This window comes from Echiichthys vipera (assembly GCF_963691815.1).
Source record: "Echiichthys vipera genome assembly, chromosome: 12".
NCBI lineage: Eukaryota > Metazoa > Chordata > Actinopteri > Perciformes > Trachinidae > Echiichthys > Echiichthys vipera.
Window position 1 is genome coordinate 12,306,681 of NC_139837.1, and position 26,186 is coordinate 12,332,866.

At 43.4% G+C, this 26,186-nt stretch overlaps 2 protein-coding genes across 7 annotated transcripts in view; both read left to right on the forward strand.

Annotated features, from left to right (window-relative positions):
* The window catches only part of pacrg (PARK2 co-regulated), a gene marked incomplete at both ends in the record, with an annotated part of 134,527 nt that extends 122,052 nt beyond the window's left edge, over nt 1-12,475 (forward strand). The window contains one exon of the mRNA XM_083924576.1: nt 12,315-12,475. Within this exon, the coding sequence (XP_083780702.1) occupies nt 12,315-12,475 (161 nt within the window). The remainder of the gene's footprint in view (nt 1-12,314) is intronic.
* Nucleotides 12,476-23,874: 11,399 nt separating this feature from the next.
* Nucleotides 23,875-26,186, forward strand: part of qkia (QKI, KH domain containing, RNA binding a) — a 76,624-nt gene continuing 74,312 nt past the window's right edge. For all 6 annotated transcript variants that reach the window (XM_083924435.1, XM_083924438.1, XM_083924439.1 and 3 more), the window contains exon 1: nt 23,875-24,274. In XM_083924435.1, coding sequence (XP_083780561.1) covers nt 24,127-24,274 — 148 coding nt within the window. In that variant the 5' untranslated portion in view covers nt 23,875-24,126. The remainder of the gene's footprint in view (nt 24,275-26,186) is intronic.

The window sequence follows — 26,186 nt, forward strand, 5'->3', positions numbered from 1 at the left end:
GGCAATTTGAGTGTGTGTGAATGCACCCTTAGGTGACATTCCCATAGGATCTGGCTTATTTGTTTTTCAGTTGTTTTTCCCATGGTGCTAGCACTCAGCCCTTCTGCTGTATGCTGGGTCCTACGAGTGACTGTCTGTCTGCATCGATGGATTGAAAAAAAACACATTGACTTTCAAAAACTAACCAGGATGCAAGTTCCATAAACACAACGTTACACTCTAGACCGTTATTGTTGTTGTTGTTGTTGTTGCATTTCTCCAGTTGAATCTGTTTTAACTTGGACGTGGACTACCCACAAATGAGACTGGACTTTTCTCTGCAGTCTTGATCTAGCCTGAATGCAGCCTTTCTCTCCCTTTGTCCCCTGGGAGCTGCTGCCCTCAAGCTTCCCGTAGCCTCTCCCTGCCAGTTCCTACTCTAAATGCAGACGGACTGCATGCCGTCCGCTTGGTGCCATTGTCATTGTTCAACCAAACTTCTTTTAATCACTCTGCGGACCCAACCCACCGTGATTTATAAGCCCCCCTCATCCATAGGCATCCACGCCAGCCAATTGCATTATAGAGATAAATAACCAGACCAATAAAAGTGTTGTGAAGGGGGCCGAATGGGCCCTGGAATGCTCATCGTCCATTTGGTGCAGTAAGCATGGGCAGGGCCAAGCCGGGGGGTGGCGTGGAGGCTTTTAGTGGAAGGTTTTTTAGGGGTTATATTGTGATTGGTAGTGGAGGTGATGTCATGTCATCCATCTTAGGGAGCCACTTCATTAGGCTAATGGAAGGGCTGGACCGCTTACCGTTCGTTCCTGTACGTAAAGTGTGTGTGGCTGTGTGTGTGTGTGTGCATTTGTCCTTCCAGTGATGGCAGCTTCCAAGGCTAAAGTGGTTATGAAGACTAAAGGGATTTTATGGACATGGGATGGGATGTGTGTGTGTGGGTGCGTGTGGGTACTGCGTGTAGGCAGGTGTGTGTGGGTGCGTGTGTGCCAGTATTTTCACACAGTGCAGTAATGACACTGTTTTTGCTGAGCGGAGATAATACAGTGCGTCCGAGGAGCTAAAGCACACCTTATTCCTTTGATGCTTAAACTACAATCACATTTCTTCAATGACTTGCAAAAATGTGAAGTGCAGAGAGGATACTCGGCGTGCTTTAGGGTAATATAAGTGATAGACTTTGATTTGTCACTGACTTAAATGAATATGTCACTTCAAATGTTCCTCTTGTGACGAGTGAAGAGGACAAATGGAATCACTCTTTGAATTTGCTACGCCGCTCGGCCTCCTCTCTCTCTGTCACTCTTCGCTATCCTCGTTTCTCTCTCTCTCTCTCGCCGCCTCTACATCCTTGTCAGTTTTTCCACCTGAAACCCACATGATTTTCTGTCTGGACATGTGCAGTCTTTACGAGAGCGATTCCTCTGAGTCCATTCTTGTCTTTGTTGTCCAGGTTATTCCACCTTCAGAAGTCCAGTTTTATCTGCGTCTTTATGCTTTTCAGATGTCATACGAGGCCTGCCTCTGACACGCTTTGTAATTCCCTGAACTTATTCTGACCATGTGAACTCTTTTCTGCCCTTTTCTATTACCAACATTGTCCACTTGTAAACCAGATAATAATAAACGTAATAATTTCACAAACATATTTTAACCATAAACACGTATTCATAAACTGTCTATAAAACAAGCTCGTAGGACTTTTGTACAGTTGTGATGTCACATCCATACTATATATTGGTAGAAAGTGCCGTTACAGTTATTCCCCCACTGCGATGATTGTGCACAGATGCAGAGAGCACATATGCAGAAGACCTGAAAGTGCTGATAAATAAGAGTAGACTGATATGCACTTAAATGTTTCAGACAGATGCTGGATACAGACAGTATGAGAACAATAATGTATTTTCTTTTAACATTAAAGCATGTAAACGTGTTCTAGTATGAACTATGAAGCGGAAGCTGAAAATAACCTTTAAAGCCCCTGAACATCCACAAAGGGGTTTTCAGTTAACCGGGTTGATTAGACCTCTTCTCAGGACTGTATGGTTGTGTATACTGTGATTGATTGACAGCTACCTGAGTCTCCTGCTAGCTTTGTTTCACCTGTTAAGGTGGGACAGAGTACACTTTTATCATTCTTAGCGGTAGACGATAATGTATGACCTCATAAATTCCTATCAAATTCTCATCAAAGCCCCGCCAACCTTCAACCCAAGCAGAGGTCTAATCATCCAGAATAACTGAAAACACCTGTCTGGGTGTTCAGGGGCTTTAAGTCAGTAAAGTAAGTAAGTAACTGTCTTGTAAATACTAACAACAATAATATCCTAGAAATGCAAATCAGAGAAAGCATAATTTAAGTGACAGGCCTGGATTTCAAATAGGTACTCTTTCATTTGACGTGTGTCCTTTATTTTGATTTTGCACACGGGACCTCATAAGGTGAACCACATGCAAAGTGATCTCTCTGTCTTGCAAACATCAAAATAGATTAATCACAAGCAACACAGGGAAAGTCTCTCCATTAGCAAACACTTTCACTTCGCCTCCTCTTATTTTGTGGCACTCATGAGATCTCTCCTCAGGACATTAACCTGATATAACATTAATGTTAATTTGTTTTTTCACTCTATTTAGACTATAATGTGAGTAAAATCATACTATTTGCACATCCACACTTGCACAGTGGAGGTGTTGAAACACAATAGCCACACTCTGTGTCCAAGCTGTGCTGTAATGTTTCATTCAAAAACCTCCATCTCCCAGAGGGAAGTAAATCTGAAAAAAAAAAGAGCAGTTTCCTTGTAGCAACTTAAACATATGCTGTCTGTAGCCATTAAGATGTGTAAATGAGAGGACGGGAGAAGTAGCCTTAGCAAGGAGCCTGTTTCCCCCATGTATGGACACCTGCTGCTGGAGCAAAGGTATGCTAGCCAAGCTGTTTCCTATAAATATTAATTTCTTCACTATTAGCTTCTGATACTGAAGGTCGCAAGCCACCCGGGATAAGGAAAAAAATATTCTCTGCTTTTTATGTATTATTTGTGACAGCTATTAATTTGATGTCTCTCTCTGGTCTGATCTGAGAAATGATGACATTTTCAGACGAACATGCATTAGAGGTGGACATTTTCTTTGAAATCTGAGGAAAACTTTGATGGTCTGATGGATTGAAGCATGTAAGAACTTGTCAATGCTTATTGGATTCCTGTCAAACACGTTTAGAAATGAGAAGACGCTCTTTCTTCTGTCATCTGGGAGTAAACATTCATCCGCTTGATGCAACAAGAGACAACATTATTAGAGGACTGTGTTGCTGGGGATGTTATTATCTGACGTAACCTGTGGGTCACAGGTAACAGGCAAGGTGTTCAAGAGATATGTGTGATGTGACATATTTGGACAGGTTTTTTGAAGTTCCAGGACCTTCTTTTAAGTGACAGCTTTGAATATGTATTGCCAGGCATCCACATCATCGTGTGTCATCATGGCAAAATGCAGTTAGTGTAGCCGCAACTGGCCAGGATTTGGCATCATGGCCGGTTTGATGATGCTAAAGGGTCTTCCATTATTTTTATGAATTAAAAAAAAGAGATACATTTTTGACCATTGACATGGGTCCTGGTAAAAGGGTTGCTTGTTGCATTAGGAAGTTTAAAGTTTAAGTATTACCATGCAATGTGTTAATATGTTAATCAGCACCCCATTTCACATGGCTTTAGATTCCATCACAGTGTGCTCTCAGAGCTTTGTGTGTATGTTCTGTGCCTGCACCGCATTAGTAACCTTTGCATTTCAAAGCGCAGTGCTTGTTTGTCTTGTGCACGGGTGTGAGCACTGCACAACGCGGTGGCCTTTAACGCCTGTCCCTGGTGCGGATCGATTTTGTGCCTAGCCAGCAGCCCACTGCTAACCTTGAGGTAAGCTGGTGTAATGAGATCGCATCTGACGGCATTGACTCACACCTGACAGCACTGACACTCTCCTCAGAGCCAGGGAGACACACAGACAGGCACAGTGGGAAAGGCTAGGTCCACTGTGGAAGGCTGTGCCATTAGAAGCTTCGATTTCTGCTCTCTTAATTTTACTGTAATATATTTCCACCTCCTAAAGAAGTTGGGTTTTTTAGTGGCTAAATGTGTGGAAAAACATTTATTCAGCTAAAGTTACAGCTGTTTTTAATCACATTTATTCGTATTAATGTGATTCCAAGTGACAGACAAGTGTTTATTGCACCTGTCATAATTGAAATATGGTCTTTCCCCAGTTACGTCAAAAATCAGTTCATTGCAGTTCCCCCCGTATGGGGAAAAGGGGATGAATGGGAAAATGATCGAAGTCTCTGGTACAGTAAGTGGCGCTCCGCCAACGTAGGAGGGGAGCTTGCGTGGACACGTAACACGATATTACTCCAGGTACGCTGTTTACATGCACGAATACTCGGGTTACTGAAGGAGTTATCTAGGTCTGTTAACGATGGGGTACTGGGTACGATGTTTACATACACGTTTGAGAAACCGGAGCGTTGCCTTAATCCAAATATAATTGGGTTTTTGCACTTACTGTCTTCTTTTGTTAGCCCATGAGCCCTAACTTATCACTCCCGAGCACACCGGGAGTTGTCTCTGGTGCACCGACGTAGTGCTGTTCCGTGGACGGCCCTGGCCCGGGTGGCTTAAGAGCTCTACACCGTGGTGTGGAGCCTCCTGTCTGCCTGGGCTGGGGGAGTTCCTGTGGTGGCGCCCCTTGCGGTGGCGCCCCATGCAGCCATGGACCATGAGTCCTCTCGGTGTGCGCAGCCCCCAAAGGTAGATTCTTCCTCACCTCAGATCTCGGTGCCTAGCCATGTCTCCTCAGCAACAGCTAGTGTATATGTGTGTGGGGGTGTGAGTGTGTGCGTGAGTGTGGATGTCTTTGTGTATCTCTGTGTGTATATTTGTGGGGTGGTAGGTTTAGGTTTTCATGGTGTTTCTTTGTTGTTCATGTTTTGTTTCCTTTTTTGTTTTGCTTTTATTTTCTGCACTTTGTGCTACTGCAAAAAGTATGAAAAGTGCCATATAAATAGAGATTGATTTGATTTGATTTGATTTATCTAAAACATTGCTTGAGAGAAAGATTATTTTTGGCATGTTTGTTAGATAAGAACACCAAGATTTTCATGGTTGACCTCTGTTTTATTGGAACTTCAGCAGCTGCAGCTTCTCGGTATGCAGCACAGTTGAATTCAGAGTGTCGACTTGCTGGTGCACTGTGGTGTGGGTCTGTAGGCAGTACCTGGGTATACACAGCCCTCTTTCTGTCTGTAGCTGTGATAAGAAGTACCGTCTGTATTTTCTGGCCCAGATAAAAACTTACTGCAAAGGTAATTTGTTACCAACAACATTAACTTGCCCGCCCTGAAAAATGTGTAATCTAATTTGAAAATAATTAAAAAAGTAGCTGCCCATTCATGCCATCAATGTGATATACCTGTGAACATCACATGAGATGTCTCTTTCCTGTAGGGCTGTGACAAGAATACTGAAGCTGATTCAGAGATGCATGTAAAAGGCTACAATTCGATGAGATGAGACTGGGATAACCATTATCTCAGTGCTGGTAATTGAAACAATAATGGACATGTTAACAGCTTGGAAAATAGCATTGATCTATCATTTAAGATGAGCCCTCTTTGTGCATTAATACCATGACTAAATGGTGCAAACTGATATTGCTCTCAGTCTTGGCTTGGACTCGTTGGCTAATTGAAAAAGAAATGAGCAAGGAGAGGGTTTTGTGAGGTGTGGAAGAGGGATTCTCCCACCTTGCCTCAGCGGGGCTTTGAATCCTTCCCACAGCCGGGGATTTCTAAAGAAAGATTAGCCAAAGACATGGCACGATTTTGGCGGAAGTGTGGAATTGGAATTCAATTCCTGTATACCTACGTACAGATGTAGACTAGTAAGCCAGTGGGAGCCAGATCGATGGGAATCTAACAGCTTTAGCTCCTGTGCAGCTCAGGAGCATCATCAGCAGGTTACATCTTTGTCTCATCCTCTACACATTCCTCCACTTTCTGCTGGCAATCTGACCTTGGCACGTTTTCCTCCACCTGGCGTACCGCTTTGCCGATGTCCAACTTTCACCATATTGAAATGGCACTGAGCTGCTGCTGGCCTATAGACTGAGCACTGCTGTGCTGGATGAACACATGGAAAATGAGATCACTGACCTACAGTAAAGGTTAGACTTCAGTAAGCATGAGCAGTCAGATGATGGCTGGTGTAGAGGTTGGAGGTTTAATAAACTACTGCTGGCCAAAAGCCTATTGTTTTACTTCTCTGTTCACAACCGCATGTGGATATCTGTGTGTGTGTGTGTGTGTGTGTGTGTGTGTGTGTGTGTGTGTGTGTGTGTGTGTGTGTGTGTGTGTGTGTGTGTGTTTTGTGTGTGTGTGTGTGTGTGTGTGTGTGTGTGTGTGTGTGTGTGTGTGTGTGTGTGTGTGTGTGTGCCACAGCTGTGCTGCCTGGCTTATCCATTAAAAGAAAAAGGGGATGGGCACTTTGAGGGAAATACCAGTGTGAGGGAAAGAACTTGAGTATTTACATTTTGTGAAGCTCAATGCAGGGAAGAGGGGGATTTCCTATGTATATTCTTTTATTCTGGCTATGATGTTTTTGTACTTTTTTTTAATATGTATTTTTTACATTACTAAATGCCCTACTATGCTAGGTTTTTGGAAGGTCATATTTGTAATTGTTTGGGTCAGCTTCAATAGGTTTACATGCTTTGATCTTAGAAAAACACAATATATTTGTAATATTGCCCATTGCTGCAGCACCCATGCAGCACCTCTGTGTGGCAGGCTGTGTCTGAGCTCCTCTCTTTCTGCCGTTTATATCCGTTAACAGTGGAGTGGTACTGAAAATCACATGTATAACTTTACATACATTTATTTAGCAAATGCCACATCACTGTTTACTGAAAACAGCAATGTGGTAGTTGCCGTTGCTCCATTGACCGCCATTTGCCATTTTGAATTGAGTCCCGCCTCTTCCTCTACGAAGACAAAATGGCGCCGATAGAGGGTGTTGAGCGTCCATCGATCCACCCTCAAGGCTTTGGCTGTTGTCGAGGGGGCGCGACCGTATAAATGACAGTACTGCATTTATCCCACTTTAAGCTTGAACGCACTTCCACCCTCTAAACAGCCAATTTGAGGGTGGAAGTGCACCATTTGAGATGCACCAACCGTCTATATGGAAGCTATCCACACTAGCCGCGCAACACGCTTACGTTAGCTGAAATGGGTTAACCTAAAAAATAAACACCAAAAAAGCATGTGCACAACCAACCCAGATGACTGGCAGGGCTCACGTCTAAATGTAAGTACCTCTTTGTTTGACACTTTGGTTTTGTTTAACATGACTATGAAACATGATAACAACATTTAGATGTCAGAAAAGACCGAACAGCATAATAGGTCCTCTAACCTTTTAATACATTCCCTGTCTCTCTTTTTCCACTTGGCTCTCTCACTCTTTCTTTCTTTCTTTCTTTCTTTCTTTCTTTCTTTGTCACATGTAATTATCCCTTTGTGTGTGTGTGCATCTCCACGTGTGTGTGTCAGCATGTGTCCAAACAATACCCACAAAAAATGCATAATAGCCTCTACAAGCACTTACACCTACTGCTCTTTCACTCTGTCCGACTGCCTTTCCGGCTGCGGACACCTGCGGTTAGACACACACACACACACACACACATAAACACACTCTCTCACACACACCTGTTGTCTCCCACCTCTCTGCCAGAGTGTGAGTCTCTTTATGAGAGGGCTGCCTTGCACCCAACTGTGAGGCCCTTTTAATTAGAGCCCTGCTGTTAAGAACAGGCCTCCACCCGTGGTCTCAAGCGCTCCCCACCACCTCATCACCTTTATACCCTCTGTCTCACACACTCACCGCCTTTCTGCTCCTCTCCCTCTCCTTGTTCTTACGGCCTGCTTCACACATGGTATCCACATGTATCTAGACTGTATTTACTGCATATCACATTAGAATGTAATACATATTAACATGAAAAACAGCCAAAAAGTCTGAATGAGAAAGAAAAATGTGTGAAAATGACCCTTCTCAGGCTGTCTTCATATAGTTTTGCTGTATTTATTTAGCGTTTTCCAGCAGAATGTTAGACAGTATAACAGTTCAAAACCAATGTGGCAGCATGAATGAAATCGATTTGAGTCTCAAGGGAAAACATTTGAAAACTGCCTCTGTACCCTGAGGTGACACAGAAGAACAAAGCATCAACCTAGACTATTATGATTGAGATAATAATACTAATAATATAATCTATATCGTTTTTGTAGGAGAGGAAACTGTTTTCAAGGGAGGGGTCTGTTTTGAAGAGTGAATTTTGACATGTTTTCCATTGATTCCCACAGAGAAATCTTAGTTTCTTTAGAAAACTTTGATATATTTCCGCATAACTTACAGTCTTGTGCTTATATAGAGCTCTGAAAAAATGGTTTGGAGGGTTATAGGTTGAGGTTGGTGACAAGAAAGAATGACAAAACATGTGCTCTCATAACGCTCGCAGCTGTGCAACTTCTGCACACAAAGTATTCCAGACACTTGAGCTGTTCCATCGCTCTCGTAAACCTGCATTCTTCTATTTCCCTTTTCAAGCAAGGCCAGAGCACCTTGAAAAAAAAGCAGGTCTCTCACATTCATTGATTATCCTCTGCATCGGGCTGCTATGATCAAAGAGCTATTGTGTTGGGGGGGGGGGGGGGGGGGGCTCTCTAAGCTGCTTTCCTAAGGAACTTCCACAACCATGGGTAAGTTGATTAGAAACAATGGCAGGTGCGTTGATATCGTGTTGAATCAGGAATTTTCAAGCTAAACTTCCCAAAGCTGGTGCGTTGTGTGTGTCACCCGGTCCCTGGTGGGAGAGGGGGGATAATAACCATGCAGCACACACGACGCAAGCTAACCTCGGTCGGAAAACGTAGGATGGGGGGTTGTGCAGCTCTGTTCGTTAAGCTACAGTTGCCAGCAGTAAATATCCCCTTAAAACCTTTCTTAGTTTGGAGGAAACACTTATACCGTCTGCATCTGTGACTGCTTGTCTTCAGCATGATGTGGGAAGACAGGTTGTTTAGGACCGTGGGGAATGAGGGATGGAGAAAGTGCAGGGTGGTGGAGGAGGAGGAGGAGGAGGAAGGCTGCAGCTGTTGTTGTGTGTAGTTTTGTGTTGGTCTGGTGGGGTTTGACAATTCACAGCAATATAGCTAGATAGATACATAGATATATAGATACATAGATAGATAGAAAGATAGATAGATAGATAGATAGATAGATAGATAGATAGATAGATAGATAGATAGATAGATAGATAGATAGATAGATAGATAGATAGATAGATTTCACCTCTTCCTTCCATCCTGCTCGCCTCTGTGGACCCTCCAATCCCAGGGATTCAGCATGAAAGGCAGAAACAAAACTCCTCTCTGTTTCACCGTCCTTTTCTTCCTCTACACTGTGTAGCAAATGTCGCCGCACTGAGAATCCTCACCCGCGTCTGTATCGACCCTTCCTTCTCCCTCAGAGGAACAGACAGACAACTCCTGCTAGTGCCCTCTTCCTTCTGTTCACAGGGGCGGGAATTTTTATTATGATTGTTTTTAAAGATTTTTTTTTTCCCCTCTCTGTGTCTGCCCAGGGTTGCGGATATTGCCGTAAGCAGAGAGAAAAGAGAAGAAAAAAAAGACAGGGATGGGAGAGAAGAAGAGTGAAATTTATTTTGCTGAGGGACATTTTCAGAGGCAGCTTTAAACGCCCTCACCCCCTTCTCCTCCTCCATCCCCGCCTCAACACACACTTCTCCCTTTTCTCCTCTTTAAATATTGAGAATCGTTGCAAATTCCTCTGGCCTCTTCCTTTTGATGCTCCGGCCTCCCAGCAGCTCAGCAATAGAACAAATGCTGCAACTCTCAGTATAGCAACAGCAACTATCCCCCCCTTGAAGGACCCCATTGCACCCCCCTCCAGTCCCCAGTAAACGGGTCTGAGCTTTGCTGGTTCCCAAAACACACCTCTTCCCTGGCTCCTGGTGCTCTCCAGTCTGAAGGCCAACCTCTCCCTCTGGGCCGGCTTTGGCGGCTCATTTTCACTCTAACAGAGGGTGGCTCTCCACAGGCCTGGCTTTTTAACCTACACCAACATGCCTGCACTCACACACACACAGACACACACACGCAAACACATAGCAGCTGAAACAGACTGTAAGAGTGACCCGGCTGACTCCTGTCACTTTATTCTTTACTCTACACAGCTCTCCCGCCCCAACTACAGATTTGTGGTCTATTCTATACACATCACCGCGTACTCATTCCTCCTCGATTGCTTCGCGTTTTTTCTTTTATGGCTCACGTTTCTGCATTTTAGATGCTATTTAAGCTTTCGCTGACTAGTAGGGTGCAGGCGCCTGTGTTGTGGGTAGCTCAAGAATACACAGCCTGGGTTTAGATACAGAACGAGGGATGCATTCCTTATTGGTGCTGTTATTGTTCTTGTTTCTCTAAAACAGAAACCAGTAAATAGCTGCTAAATGAAGCCAAAGCTGTTAAAGTTGCACTAGGCTAACCAACGGTCAAAACGCGGCTGGAGAATTCTCCCCCGTCGCTTTCATGTAAAACAGGAGAGTGAGTCCTTAGCAGAAAGCAAGTGGAGCAGACTGAGATCATAGATGTGTTACTGCTTAACAGCCCACTTTATGGGATCGGCTCTCTTTGTGTTTTAATGAGGAGGCCATGGATGGGTGGAAAAGCGAGGAGACAGAGAGAGAGAGAGAGAGAGAGAGAGAGAGAGAGGGGAGTTAGAGCCTGTCAGGGAAGATGACAGATTAGAGAAGATTGAGAAAGAATAAAGGATGAAGGAGTGTAAGGAAGAAGTAGGAGAAAGGTTTAATGTCACCGTCTCTCCTCAGGTCTAATTAGGAGTGAAAGAAGGGGCTGAGGGGGTCCTCCTTTAAAGGGCTGCTGTTAATTCTTCACGTCGCAGGTGCACTTCATGATACACTCTTGTCTTTTCTTCTCTTCTCTTCGCTATTCTACCCATACAACAAATGCTTTGATTCAAATGGTCTTGGCTTTTCTTTGTTTCATTTTATAGCCTCAAGAAATAAATCCACGTTTTTTTCTCTAGGATATTTTAGTTTAACAGAAAAATAATAGTTTTTTTAGCAAACAAACTTGAACGTCAGTGTGTGCGTGTGTGTGTGTGTGTGTGTGTGTGTGTGTGTGTGTGTGTGTGTGTGTGTGTGTGTGTGTGTGTGTGTGTGTTTGTGTGTGTTTGTGCCTCATTCCTCTCTATATTTACCTCCCTCTGAAAAGTGTTTGGAGCCCTCAGCGCAGTGCCATGAGATTGGCAGTTTGCTGTGTGCTGATAAAGTCACGGTGTGTGTGTGTGTGTGTGTGTGTGTGTGTGTGTGTGTGTGTGTGTGTGTGTGTGTGTGTGTGTGTGTGTGTGTGTGTGTGTGTGTGTGTGTGTGTGTGTGTGTTTAAGTGTGCCTGCTGATGAAAGGGAGGAAGAAGGAAGGAGTGGAGGCTGGACACCTCAGGAATGTTTTTTCGATAACAAGTTCCCCCAGCGCTCTAGAGCTCTGTTGTACAATTTTGTGTGTTTTACCGCACCGTCTACGTGTGTGAGTGTGTATGTGTGAGAGTGTGCGTCCAGGGGGAGGGCAAGTTCTGCAGCTTTGTTGCATTATTGTGATTGGCCACAAGTGTATTATGCTCTCCGAGTATATCCCTAATTTAGCACATACAAGCAAAGACACTAGTTTCTTTTCATTATTGGACATTTTGATAGTGAATTTGTTCCCTGTTTTACATTTTGATTTTAACACACAAACACACACACACACACTTACACACACACATTCCTACCTGTGGAGCGTAACAGGTCACTGCTCATGCCTCGCGCGCATCAACGCAGTGTTGTGCAACAGCAGAGCCGTCTCTAACTCATGCGTCCTTTACGCTGCTCTCCTATCTGCAGGCTTGCCTCATTAAACCTTCAGCTGAACAGTTAAAAAACTCTGCTGCCGTTCACTTCCAACTGGAGTAAATTAAAATCAGTCTGTCCACTGAGTTTGAAGTCAGATGGAAGGATGGCATAATCTACTCTGTCTGCAGCAAAGTGTCGTGGCGTGGCCACAGGTGGTGCTTTGTAAGCTTAAAATCAACCTTCACAGTCTGCAAAGACCACCTGCCTGGGCTAAAATATCTTTGTCTGTCTGTCTGACTGACTGTGTTTCCTCTTCTCTAGTCAACTCTGGCGACGGCATCGATTATAGCCAGCAGAAGAGAGAAAACATCGGGGACCTGATCCAGGAGACTCTTGAGGTGTTTGAGCGCTACGGAGGAGAGGACGCCTTTATAAACATCAAATACATGGTGCCCACCTACGAGTCCTGCATGATCAGTTGAGGAGGGGGGTGTCACCCTGACGTCACACAGACACTTGACTTTATCTGTTTGTCAGTCCTTCTTTATCTGCCGCCCAAGTCTAAATAAAGCTCTTATCTTATCCTTTTCTTTATCCAAGCCCTCTCCTAATCTCAACGTCATTTCATTTATTCTCTTTTTGTTTATGAACCAATCTCTGCTCTGGCTCAGACCCTCTCCCCCCACCTCTCTACCTCCTTAGCATATCATTTTAAAACCCTATTAAATGAATTACCAGTCACACTTTCCGTATCTGTGTATTCATCACTATCACTTGTTAATACTGTACCAATACGAGCTTGACAGAACAAATTTGCCTCATTCAGTATTTTAATATATTATCCATGTGTTTTTTTTCTTTAGTGATTTATTTAGCTAGCTGATAAGAAATCCTTGATGCACAGTGACTCTTGTTTCAAACAGTGTTATGCATCAGTTGAAAAATGTATGAAAACATAGACTTGAAAATTCCATTGATTTAAAAATGAAACATTTTTTCTTTTGACTACGGTTCTTTGCTCCTTCACAGAGAACAGCAGCTGTTGCCAGCTTAAACTGATGTCAGCCTCAGTAGATTCCACTGCACGGTGACATGATTTCAAGGCGGAAAAGGTGTCAACAGGTCCACGGGAACTTCTCAAACTAATCCTGCCGCATTCTCTTTTTTTTTTTGCTTTTTACAGCCTCCTTTCAAGGCCACAGGGTGTGAACGCTGCAGACTTATTTTTGCCAGTCTCACTTAGTTGATATGTGATATTTTGGCATATTAAGTCTTTATTTTTTCTCTTCTGAAACAGAAAAAATCTGAATGCCGTTATTTATACACTGCAAAGCTTTTAATTGAAAAGGTGCAAATGCTTCATGAGAGGTACAAAAGGAAGTTTGGTGAGATTCCAGTGATGCAAGCCTGTCTTTCCTGTCTCAGTCCATGAGGTACTATTTTACATCTCCGCTGTGTTTTGTCCTGCTCTACAATTGCTTCTATTGTGTTGTACCACTGTACCCATTCTGTCACATACCCAGCTGGAGACAAAGCCTGTCTAAACATGCAGGGTAAAGACGCATAGGAATGACGACTGACAGCATTCCTCCAGAAAACACACACTGATACACACACACGCACACGTTTGGTTACCATCCTTTGAACTCAATTACCCCCCCAGTGATCTCAGTGAACACTTGGCGTACATGTGGGCTTATTTATGACTGTGTCTGCATGACAGCATTCATGTTTGTTTGTTTTGCTTTATCCAGAACAGTCACTAACTCAGTAGGCATCTTTGACCAACTTTGCATCTGCGTTGCAGATTTTACGCTCGATTTGCTCTCTCCAAATATTCTCTATACTGTATTAAAGTCACAGTGGCAACTTCTTCCTAGACACAATGGAAGGTTTTGCAACCATATTTCCCTCACACACTCACAGAGAGAGAGAGACACACACGTGTGCATATTCATATACAACCCTGCGACCCACAGGGGAAACATAGCGTAATTGATTTCTGACACTCAGAAGGACACTTGCACCATCTCTTATTGTAAGTCATGTCTCCAGCAAAAGCAACTTTACAGGCCTGCGGAGGAATCTATTCTCAACCAGAAGACAGGTTCATAATGCTCATATTTCAACCTCAGCACATCTTGAAAAGGATGTTACTGAATAGCTGTTCCACGCTGCTGAACCCGGCTGTGCTTCTCTCTCTCTGATCTGTGCAGTGAAAGACGAACAAGGAGTGCAGCGCGGTCCCCTTTCAACACATAACACATAATTCACCGTAATAACTGCAGCTGCATATTAAAACAAATACAGCAATGGTACCGGCACATGAGCTACTTTTAAAAGGGGGTTATAATTTTACCTCTGTCCTCGCTTGATGAGCTGATCGAACTCAGAACGGCCTGGGGTTCTGTCGAACTGTATCAGTGACGCCCCGCTGTCCCGCTTCACCTGTCCAATTTTACTGAGCCACAGGCTAACAGCTGGCCAGCAAGGGGGTGAGCTTAGAGATATAGAGGACTAGAAAAAAAGAACTAAGTGAAACATGGTGACCATTTCTGTTAAGCTGTGAGTGCTTCAAATATTGTTTTTCAGAGCTTGTCATAAATTCTACAGGCAGCTCTCCATCTGTTCATCTTAGTATTTTGCTTCAAGCTATGTGTACAATGTCATACAAGCCATAATATATAGAAACTTGTCTACAGTTCACTTCTTCGCACATAAATGGTCCAGGAATTCTGAGTGCTTTGGCTCAATCAGGTCACATCACAAGCACTAATGGGCGTTAAATGCTAAATGGCGTCGGTTTCGACCTCCTAAGGAACCCACTGAAGCTCATTAAGAAAGGTGGCAGTCTGGAAAGGAACATCGGAGAATATGGTCTCCAATCGAGAGCTGCGCACATAGCCTAAGCACACAGACATACACACACACACACACACACAGTGGCAAACAATACTAAACAACAACACGAGATGTAATTGCTCATGCAAGTAATAGAGTGAACTGTGAAATGAACAGGAATGGAGGCAGCCAATGAGGTTATTTGGCCAATCAAAGGCATCAACGCATGACTGGTCCAGACATACAGGCCTGAAAGACCAAGCATGACATTACTTGAATTTCTCCCTTATCTCGATTTGTTCTCGGACATGGAAAAAAAAAGGCCTCAAAAACAAATGTGGCATAGCAGAAATTGTCCTGATCTTCATATTATAACCCTTTCCCCTTACTCGTAATGAGCAATTGATCATTTTGTGACTGCGGGTGCCCTAACATACACAAGAAAATAAATTGCTTCCCATTCAGAGTATTTCCTCCAGTCATAGAGCACAGGTTATAACTTCATGCTCTACTTCCCAACAGCAGATAGTATCTGTTGCAGATAAAGCCTTATTATTTTCAGTTGAGGGGATTTCCGATTTAGTTTTTTTTTTCAAGATACTTTGTTGTGAAAGATCTCCCTGATGGCACTAGCAGACAATGGTTTTGATCAAACATCGTTGTCCGTTTACCTTTGTTAATACATGAAATAATTTCTAGCTTTGCTAAGCATGCCTTAGCTCAGAATTTAAGGTAAAGCCCATATGTTTCCAATGTGGTGCATTCAAGGTTTTATGAGCCCAACATTAACCACTGAGTGTGTAGCGTTCCTGCACACCTGCCCTCGTCCTTACAAGGGTGAAATAGCGTGCTTTAATCCACGACCTGGCCTAATCCTCACTCTCCACTGCAACTGGACTCCAGAGGGTCAACCCTAGACGATGTGAGGCCCGTGGGCACTCACTCAGCTCCGGGGTTATTATTAGCCTAGCTAGCTCAGCCCCTCGCAACAGCTGCCACTGCCCTGCAGCCAGCAATAACTCCCACTGAGGAACACATGCAAGCCATTTCACTGATGGAAACACTAAGCACTGCACTGGCACAGGACGATTTATGCACAATTCATACAGCCTCACAGATCAACACAGTTGACTACGCAGACAAGTGTTTACATGTGTGCCTGGCTCGCACTCCAACAACTACTCCAGCCTTCAGGTTGAGCCGCTATCTCAGAATGAACATTGACTTTCCTGAAAGCTGGCACCACGGAGCTCAAGTTTGTCCTTGTGCATCTCCTCACATCACAGTGGTGGCATGCCAACAAAGGCTTTTGTATTGCAGTGAGCTCCGCAACAAAAGCTACACAAACACGCCGATAGCGTTCTGTTGACGGAGGGGAAAAAGAGATTGAGAAAAGTACAGAAAAGGCTAAGACTGAGGAAAGAACAAAAAGACAATAATGGAAGAGGAAAGGCAGTGTGAAAATGCTTGTGGTATGAGTGTGTGCTTGTTTGAGAGAGTAAACATGTTGAATAAAGAGGAAGACAGGGAGATACATTGCTCCTGAGACGGACCGGCACTCCAAGATGAACCGGCGCGGGGAGAAATGGGAAGGAGCGACTGTGGGCTGCGTCAAGATGGATGGATGGAGGGAAGGAAGTGGGATGTTGTGTCGCCCGGTAGAGAGAGCTGTCTGGACCTGAGATTTAGGAGCAGTCAGCTGCAGAGAGAGGAATAAGAGACCAAAGAAGAAGATGGGTGGTGTGGGGGGGGCTGCAGACACCACCACTTGGTTATCTGTTTTTCCCTCACAAGTGAAAAACAGAAGAGAATTGAGGCGACAACTGGCACTTAACGATATCATCAAGCTCCCTTATCGGGACAAACAAGCTGAATGTACGCCGTCTCCGTGCGATGAAAATCAAATAATTCCTCCATGTGGGTCACACTTAATATGATCAAAGTTTGGTTGTGTGTCACATGTTGTAACCTAACCCTGTGTACAGTGGGGGACTTATTAAGCTTTCAGGAAGTCTTTATCTGTCTTCCCCTTTATCACTTCCTTCCCTCTTTTCCTCTCGTCCTTTCTTCTGCTGAGCTGTCTCTCTCGCTCCGATGTTATAGTCTCAAAAGGCAGATAGTTAGGACCAGCCATGGGAGCGGTTGTGCAGCGAAACAGAAATAAAGGCCCCCCTGGGAATAATTTCTCTTGTTCACGTCTGCCCGGCAGAGTTCATGCCCATCCAGGGAGCTACTGAGCATGTGCGAGACAGGACAGCACAATGGAGATTTATCTATTTGCCTCTCCATATGCTTAATTCAAGAGTGGAGGAATAATGGGAACATTTTATGTTTTCCTTGTGAAGCCGTCTTTTCTTTAAATATTAATAAAGTCTCCTGCTAACATGTCACATCTTGCGTTACTGTTTAGGCGAGTGATTCTCTTGTCGTGTGTGTGTGTGTGTGTGTGTTTAGTTCTCAGAGTAGACCACACCATAGGATCAGTCGTTCACAATCCTTCTCTGAACAGATGTGATCAATGAGGATTCTCCCCCCTCTCTCTGTCACTCTCCTTCACCAATTTTCTCTGTTCTCCCTCTTCCTCTCCTACAGGTCTTATCGTTCGCAAACACTCATTTCTTTCCCTGCTGCGGGCTGGCAGGCATGCACAAACAGGCGAACAAGCAGGTAAACAAATACAGGCATCTGCAGTAGGAACAGGAACGGACCCACACTGTTAACAATTGGCGGGGACAGATGTAGCGATGGCTGGACTCCTTTAAGCCACATTGACACCAGTGCGTTCTTCCCAAGGGACAGAATGAGGACGGAGGAGTGGGTGAAACCTCCTCACCCTCGGCCCCTTACTTTAAAATGGTAATGTGTGAAATGTGTCATTTCCTCCTGTTGATTGATGATCAGCAGGTTCGAGGTGAGACTTTGGAGTTGATGTTTTCTAATCAGAGCCTTTTACCACAAGTGGTACCAGCTGTCACCCCCTCACCCCCCTCCCATTTTTGGGCACCAACAGGCATTTCCATCACCAGATTGCCAAACCACAGGGGCATCCAGACTACAACACCCAAGATGAATTTTAACAAAACAAAAAATGGTGAATAGCGTTGGTGGTGAGAAAAGAAATGGTTATTGGAAACAGAAATATTGCAGCTTCAGATTGAATTGTGATAGATTTTTCCTTATGCACCTCTACATTGTAGTACTCCTCCAGGTGACACTTCTTCCTGTAGTGTGTGAATATTACGCACTCTTTCTCATGCATAGTCTAATTTGTGAGAGATAAAAAGAAGTAAACAAGCCTGTCTCTTCACTTTTACTGGATGTACTGCCTTTATGGCATGCACACATCACTTTTTTTTCATCCCTTTTCCGTTTTCAAATCATTCTACATCCACAAATGCACCAAGAACCTGCGTAAAAACCTGACATATCTCATGCCATGCCAGCTAAATCTGAAAATGCATCTTTTTGTATCCGTTTTGGCTCTCCCTTACCCTCTAATCCAGTCAGCAGGTAGCTGTCAAGTATAACATGATGGATAGAGGTATCCCTACCCCCCACACCAGAGACTGGCCTCTCATTCACAGCTGTAATGGAACTCACTGCAACATGGAAGTTTTTAGACCTGGAGAACCGGTTCTACAGTACAGGTGTGAATGCAAGACGCATTGAGAACACATTGAGATCCGATTGCTCAGACCATATTCACATGGTATGGAATATGGGATGTGTGCACACAGCCATATTCTTTTAAAAGCGTGCCCTTGACCACATTGAAAGGTCGCCGACTCAACTGACGTCCTTTGCGGAAGCGTAGCATTCTAAAATCATGTAAGCTGACTTTGTCCATATCATCTGAAAATTTAGACTTGTGGGTAGACCATATGTGAAGTGCATTGCTGCCTTCCACCAGGTAAAAACAACAACACATTTGGTCTTTCAACCTGGAAATTATGTGTTTATTTGCATATAGAGCAGAGAAGTGAGATTGGATCACAACAGGTCACTAAAGACGCATATGGAGACGCAATCTAATACCAGGTGTGAACTGAGGTACTTAAACCATAAGCAGCTTGGCATGAAGAAAATTTTTACTCATTGGTCAACATCTAACAGGAGTCTCTATTCTCTGGCCGCACCTTGCTACCAAAGGTTACACCATCCCCAACTTTTTGTTCATCGCAACTCGCTGCAGGCCGTACTGCACTGCTTGGTGTGTTTTCTGAACACTCCTGAAATATAGGAAAATGAAAGATGGGAAACTGAACAGTAATTCCTGTGCTGCAGCACTGGGACTTTGATTGATTGTTGAATTTCATGTTGTCAGAATAAACAAAGACACTGTTCAATGGCAACAACAATGTGATCTAAGATTTAAATCATTAAAACTAAAAAAAAATAGTAAAACTAAAGGGGAGAGTCACACCATCCAAACATGTCCCTCCTTCCTCTTTATCCTTACTGTCTAAAATTCTTACTTCAGGTGAGTTCAAGACAAATAAATGATGTTCACTGACAATAACAAATGCACTAACAGACAGTAGGAGTGCAACAGTGCACAAACAGGAATAGGGCATTTGTCACGTCATGCTTATGATATTAGGTAAAATGAATTATAGCTACATTATGCATTTCTCTGTATACTGTATGCTCGGTATATGCTGTGGTTGCTAGAAGGACATTTATTTCTGTTGCGCTGTGCTCACACCTTCCTCAAAATGTAAATGACCCAGATTCTGCCAGCACTTTCCCCCCCTGCAGTCCCCAAACTAGTAAGCCAAAAGAAAAAGGGAAAGATGTTGTTCTTGTTTGTATGTATGCATGTTATCAGAGCCTGTGGGCCTCTGTTCGGCTCCTCTAGAGCTGCAGCCGTTATCGCAGACAGCTTTGCCTCGACAGAGTCACCAGCTACCACTCACTTTCCTGTGGCTGTGGCCCCCGAGGCAGGCTGCAACCTGCTACAGGGCCCCTACCGTGGGCACCATTGTCTCCATCAGCATACTTTCAGTTGAAAACCCAGGGCGCTCTCCAAAGCTCATTGTGATTGAGCTAACAGTCGCTCTTCAAAAGGGTCTAAACGCATGTTCATTAATTATCTGGATCCTTGTTAATTGGATTAATTGTTGAATAGAAACCGTGTTATTAAAAATGACGAAAACACAAGGGCAGGGGGAGCAAAAGGGGGATTAATATCGTTTCTGTTTACTCTCGGGCTGTCAGAACACACAAGCATGCACAAGCTCACACATGCGCGCACACACATTTATGTATGCACTGCCTGTCTAACGCTGCTTCTATCTCTTACTGCGTTTCCATTTCACACACACACACACACACACACATAAACGCACATTTAGAAGCTGTATGTGAACCAACACAGCAGAATGATCGTAGGTAATGTGCAAATTACCATGCACACCGTTGAGATAAGAACTAAACCCATTTTCAAAGCTCAGAATAAATGCCAGAGTCTTTTTGATGCAAGAAGTCTGTGACTTTTTCCAGCGTTTATATCTAAAGAATAAGGTACAGGGGAAAAAAGACACATAAAGTCAACACCATGGACAATTTAACTATCTCTAAGTCACATGAAAAATCCGGTTTCTCATCCCCTCTGCCTACGTACACACTCTTATCTACTGAAATCAGAGTTTGACTTCAAGGCCTGTTTTATCATTCTGGCTTTACGATGGCATGCTGATATTGTAGACCATTTGGATGTGGATGACACGGCTAATTTTACATGTACTGTGTCATTGGTGGAGGTGCTCAATGACAAGCCATTATGCAAAAAAACCTTGTGATGTGTTTTCCTATCACTGATTGAAATTGTGACAATCAAATGGAAAATACCATACGCCCCAGACGACAACGGATAAGGTAGTGGGGTGTTTTAAGTGTTACGCTGTTAAATCCAACATAGGAACATAATTTGAATTTCTGATGCACGGTGGGCAGTTACAATCAAAAGCAAACCAAATTGAAATAAAAATTAAGTGAACCAGGAGTTTGTCTGAGACTCTGCTGAAGTTCGACAATAATTATAGCAATAACAATCTGTCGCTATATGTAGACTGGCTGAAGGGCAAAGAAGCAGGATCCCGGTTGTTAAGGCAACTGTATCTGTCTTACTACTTTGATGTGGAGCCTCCTGTCACCTGCTGCACTGCCACATGCTGTTATCTGGGAAATATCTGTGTAGGGATAAGGTGTGAGGGTGTTTGGTATGTAAGCAAGTTTACAATGTATTTATTTATATATATTTAAGTGTGTGGCATACATATCTTGAGTTTCTGATACAGAGACACAATTTCAGTCTAATTAAACTTTTCCCAAGACATCACCAGATCTAGTTAGTTTTCTTTGAACAATTTATTTGACACGCTGCACTAATACTAAGAGCTTGGACTTAAATTGCTATTCTCTATACAAACACAGTGGCGACAAACTGCAGCCAGAAGGTCATAGTGCAGCTGTTTGAGCATTCATGCACCCAGCGTGGAGACTACTTTAACAAAGACACGAGTGGGTGAGCAGTAAGCGGACAAATTGAATGACAGCCAAGGTCAGGACTTTGATTTATCCGGGCCCCTCTCGGCCAACAGCTGTTAAAGTCAAAACAGACCAATTGTAGTTTATTTTCACACTAAGCAGGATGTGAGAAACCGGAGGTAGCTGGTTTGTGTGTGTGCCATTGATCAGGGATGTTAATCTTGGGAGGATATGAAGAGAGGTCCTCCCAAGGACAGGACAACGAAAAGGCCCTATTGATTACTGGAATGTTGATCAATCAGTCCCAAGACAGATAACAAGATGTACAAGTCTTGAGTAACAAAAGGTATCTTGTAAGATATCTACTGCGACGGTTGATGATCTTTTTCATATTAAAGCTTAATCTAAGGCACATGAAATCCACATTCAGCCGTATTCATTGGTTGGTCTTGACAAGAAGTACTATCTGTGTCATACACATGCACAAACACACTCTGTGTATGAAGTCGGAGACCGAACACACATTCAAACCAGATCACTAGTCCATACCAGAATAGTACCCATGCATGTCGTTGCTAAACCATAGAATTACATTAGACCCTGTAAAATCTGTGACAAATCGGGCTGCTGTGCTCTCTAGTAGTGCTGGAATGTTGTTTTCACACTGGATTGGCGGCATGAAGGACTGTGTGACATAAAGGAGTGGGAACGGTAAGCGACATACTCGTAAAACCAGTTGAAACTGGCAAATATTTATTGGAGGAGCAGATTTGTTTTTGCACAAAGATATACCAAACAGAAGAGCTCAGCTACAACGGGTATAGATAACTCAAAAGAAAGAATATAGGAAAAATAGGACATGCAAAAAAGATTTACTTTGCTGAAAATAGAAAACAAAACCCTCAGCTGACGCCACTTTTCAGTTGCAGCATTGTCAGAGACACTGCCTTTGGTTTTGAAAGTTATGAGACCACTGAGTGCAATATTATTAAGGCACAAAAAGATTATTGGAGTCTGAGGATTTTTAACTGATATAATATTGCCATCAGCATTATAAAATTTGTGGTCATAAAAACATCATCAGTAATATATCTCATTGTATCACAGCTGTTAACATCACTACCCATCATTGATCATATTTACCACCATAATTACTATTATTGTCATATTCTACCGCCTTAGCTGTGCCTGTTTCTACTATTCTACTATTCTAACTGCCATAACATATTAGTCATATTCACATTACTATAGATATTATCATAGTTACTGTAACTTTTGTGGTTGCTTGCATCTCTGGACCTGTCTCTCTGTCTGTCTTTTTGTCTGTCTTTGTCTCTCTCTTCCTCTTCCTACCCAACCGGTTAAGACAGATGTCCGCCCTCCACAGAGCTGGGTCTGTTCTACGTTCCTGCTGTTAAAGGGAAGGTTTTCGTCGCCACCGTACTCAATGGGGGAATTGTTGGGTCTGTGTAAATCATAAATAAGCCATAGAGTGTGGTCTATACCTACTCTGTAAAGTGCTCTGATATAACTCTTGTTTTTTTTGGAAGTACTCTGATGTTTTATTAGGTAGTTTAAAAATACTCGGCTACAAGTAAATATCCTGCATTTTAAACTTTACTTAGAAATACAAAAAGTACCAACAGCAAAATATCATGAATGTATGAAAAGTAAAAGTATTTATTTTGCAAAATGACTTGTTGCATTGCAATCTTTTTTTCATGTTCAGAGGGTATCTTAAACTATACCTCCTTTTTGTTTTGGTAACTTTTCTATTTAATTTTTATTCAATATTTCAAAATCCAGTGCATTGCATGTGGTGCAGTTAAACAAGTGAATCCATTCTTATGACATACTTGTGTGGATAGATAAGACATAAGATTTACATAAAAGGTTAAGCAACAAACAAACAGATAACAACTAATACTTCTTTGTAACATTGCGTTAAAATACCACAGATAATTGTATAAACAGGGATTGTGTCACCGTTTGTTTTCTTCAGAAAAGGGGCTTAGTACACGTTAGATAACCTATAAGATAACCTGTAATTTTCTTCTGAATTTCCCCTTGTGGTGCAAAGAGTAATTTCATCAGTTGTAAAGCTTGGTCCAGACATTGTCAACCAGTTTTTCAGCGCCACCCAGAAACTCTGTGTAACTAAACAGGTACTAAAGATATGTGATGTGGTTTCAATTGCCTTTTTACAAAACGCACATACATCTAAGTCAATGTGTAGAACATCTTTAGATGGATACACATTATTCATTGTTTAAATGAGAAAGTAGTAAATGTCTGCTGTATTCTGTGTTGACAACACTTCTGGGGGCATTATGTGCATTCCTGCGCACTTCACTCCATTGGCTCAAATATCTGTCCATCATTCTACCAACCACCCCGCCCCGCCCCTTCTGGCTCGGATCTGAGCGCTCATTGGTTCTCCTATTAGTCCCCGAAAGCCCCGCTGGCCAATAGTCGTTGAGGAGGACGGAGCCTTTTCCGCGCCTACAGTGGAGGAATCGGAACGTCCCCCGAGCGCACACACGGCGTAGAGGAGAGTACGGCACACGAGTCTCTGGAAGGAAGATAACGGTTTATTTTTTGCCCCCTCTCCACTTAAACAACAAGAACAAACCAAACCTGATTTTAGGGGGGGTTACAGAGTCTTCTCATCACACGGAGAGGAGGGAAGCGAGGGATCTGAGCCGCAAGTTTTTTTTTCTTTTTCGTTTTTTTTTTTTCTCATTTTCCCCTAAAAGAGGATTCTGTGTTTCACGGTGGTTTGTTCTCCGTTCTCGCCGCAAAGATGATGGTCGGAGGAGAGGTCGAAGTGAAGGAGCGACCGAGGCCGAGTCCCGACTATTTGATGCAATTGTTAAACGAGAAGAAGCTCATGACCAGTTTGCCAAATCTCTGCGGCATCTTCACACACCTGGAGAGGCTTCTCGATGAAGGTAAGTGGCAGTCTGGAGACGCCGGGGATAGGGAGGAGGAGGGGAGGGGAGCGTGACCACGGCGCAGTCCGGTGTCGGCACGGCTTCGCTGGGCGTCCCTGCTGCATAGCGAGACCCATACGGCGATTTTGCTGGTGGGCAAAATGACACTTACTTCCCCCGAGTAAAACCTCTCACCCCCGAACAAGAAACCCAGTAGTATCCCGACCAACTGTTTACCCTGAACCGACGCGAGCCGTGATTCGGAGAGTTCTGTTGCTAACGTTACCACGGAGTTTGCTCCTGCACTCTTCACTTTGGGGCGACAAAAACTTTCTCTCACGCACTTTAAAGAAAGAAAGAAAAAGAAACTCCCTATCACTGTCAACGCATTAGAAAAAATAACGACCACGGGAAGGTTTTAAACCACTCTTTAAGCTTTATCAAAATGCGTATCTCAATTAATTTACACGGGGCCCTGGTTCCACATGTTCCCGAGCATTCTTAGCATTGGGGGTTAGCCACATTTGAAGCTAGCTGTCTGCATTCCGTTGAACTCTTTGGGGACCAAAAACGGCAGCGTTAACTTAGCTTAAATAAAGACTCAACCGGTCATTACAGCGTGTCAGATAAATGTCATTAAGTGTTACAAAAGTTCTTTATTTTTGCTCAGAGGGGCTGTGTTAGTTGTTGTTACCCAGCGGCCGATATCTTAAAAGAACGGAGGAATGTCTGCTTGTTGCCCAAACAATGGCCAATGAGTTGCTGCTGCTGGGAGGAGGAGGAGTGAGTGAGCGGAGATTATTTCAACCGTCTAACTTTTTCATGAAAAACAGGGCACCGTTTTATTCGTCTCCATTCGCTCAGCTGCTACAATAGTTGTCTTAAAGCGAGGGTTTCCTTCCCCCGCTGCAGCATTCGTCGTGTTTTTTTGCCAGTCAAGCGTGCCATACCAAAAAATGCGTCGCCTTTTTGTCTGTGGCGCCGTCCAGACGGGATTTATCTGTCGACGTTTACTACGCCTTGTCACCGATTTTTGGTACAAGCGGCGGTGTCCATTAGACGAGGCTTATTCGCCGTTTTTGTTGATAGTATCAATAGCATAAGCTGGTCTAAGCGGAAGGTTGGACCTATGCTTTATGTAACTGAGCTGGGGACACTAGAGAGCGCCACAGCCCCCTAAGCAGTCTGTCCCTGTGTGTGTGTAGTGTCGGACTGGACTCCATGACACTCTGAATACAAATAATAGGCATTGTGTCTACTTCATGTATTAAAGGCAGTGATTTCTTCATAGATAAGATGGGACGTAAAGAGCAGTGCATACCTCATAGTTTCGGTTGCATGTCTGGATGAGTAGACTCTGTAGTATGTAGTTGCTAAACCGGTCTGCAAAGATTTTCTTGCTCCCTTGATGGGTGATAAACAAAACACTCGAAGGCGTAAACCCGACTGTTTCCTCCCCCGTCTTACTACCGGCAACAATGCAAAAAATGAATTTGTGTCACTGAATAAAAGTAGGCTACTTCTGCTCAAACTAAGTTTAAACCGTGATGCTTTTTTTGGTGCAATAAATGGTAAAAGTGGCACTAAAGTTTCGCGTTGAGGCCTGCGGAAATGCAGGCATTTGAGCAGTAAATCACTCCGTTTTGAAACTTTGAAACCACATTTTGTCATTTAAGAGTACGACAATTGATTGCTCTCCACACCCTACACATGCCTTTCAAAAGAGGTGTTATGGAGTTTATACAAATTCTGAAAGAGCCAATAGCTTTATTGGACTCAATTGGGAATAAGGGGTGTGTTGATGTTCTCATTGAGGGAGTCAGGAAGCAGACTTGTTTTCTTTCCTTTTTCTTCCCAGCCCCCATAGTCTGAACAGTGAAGAAAAGGGATCACACACAATATGTGTACCTCTCATTACTCTAACAGCTCA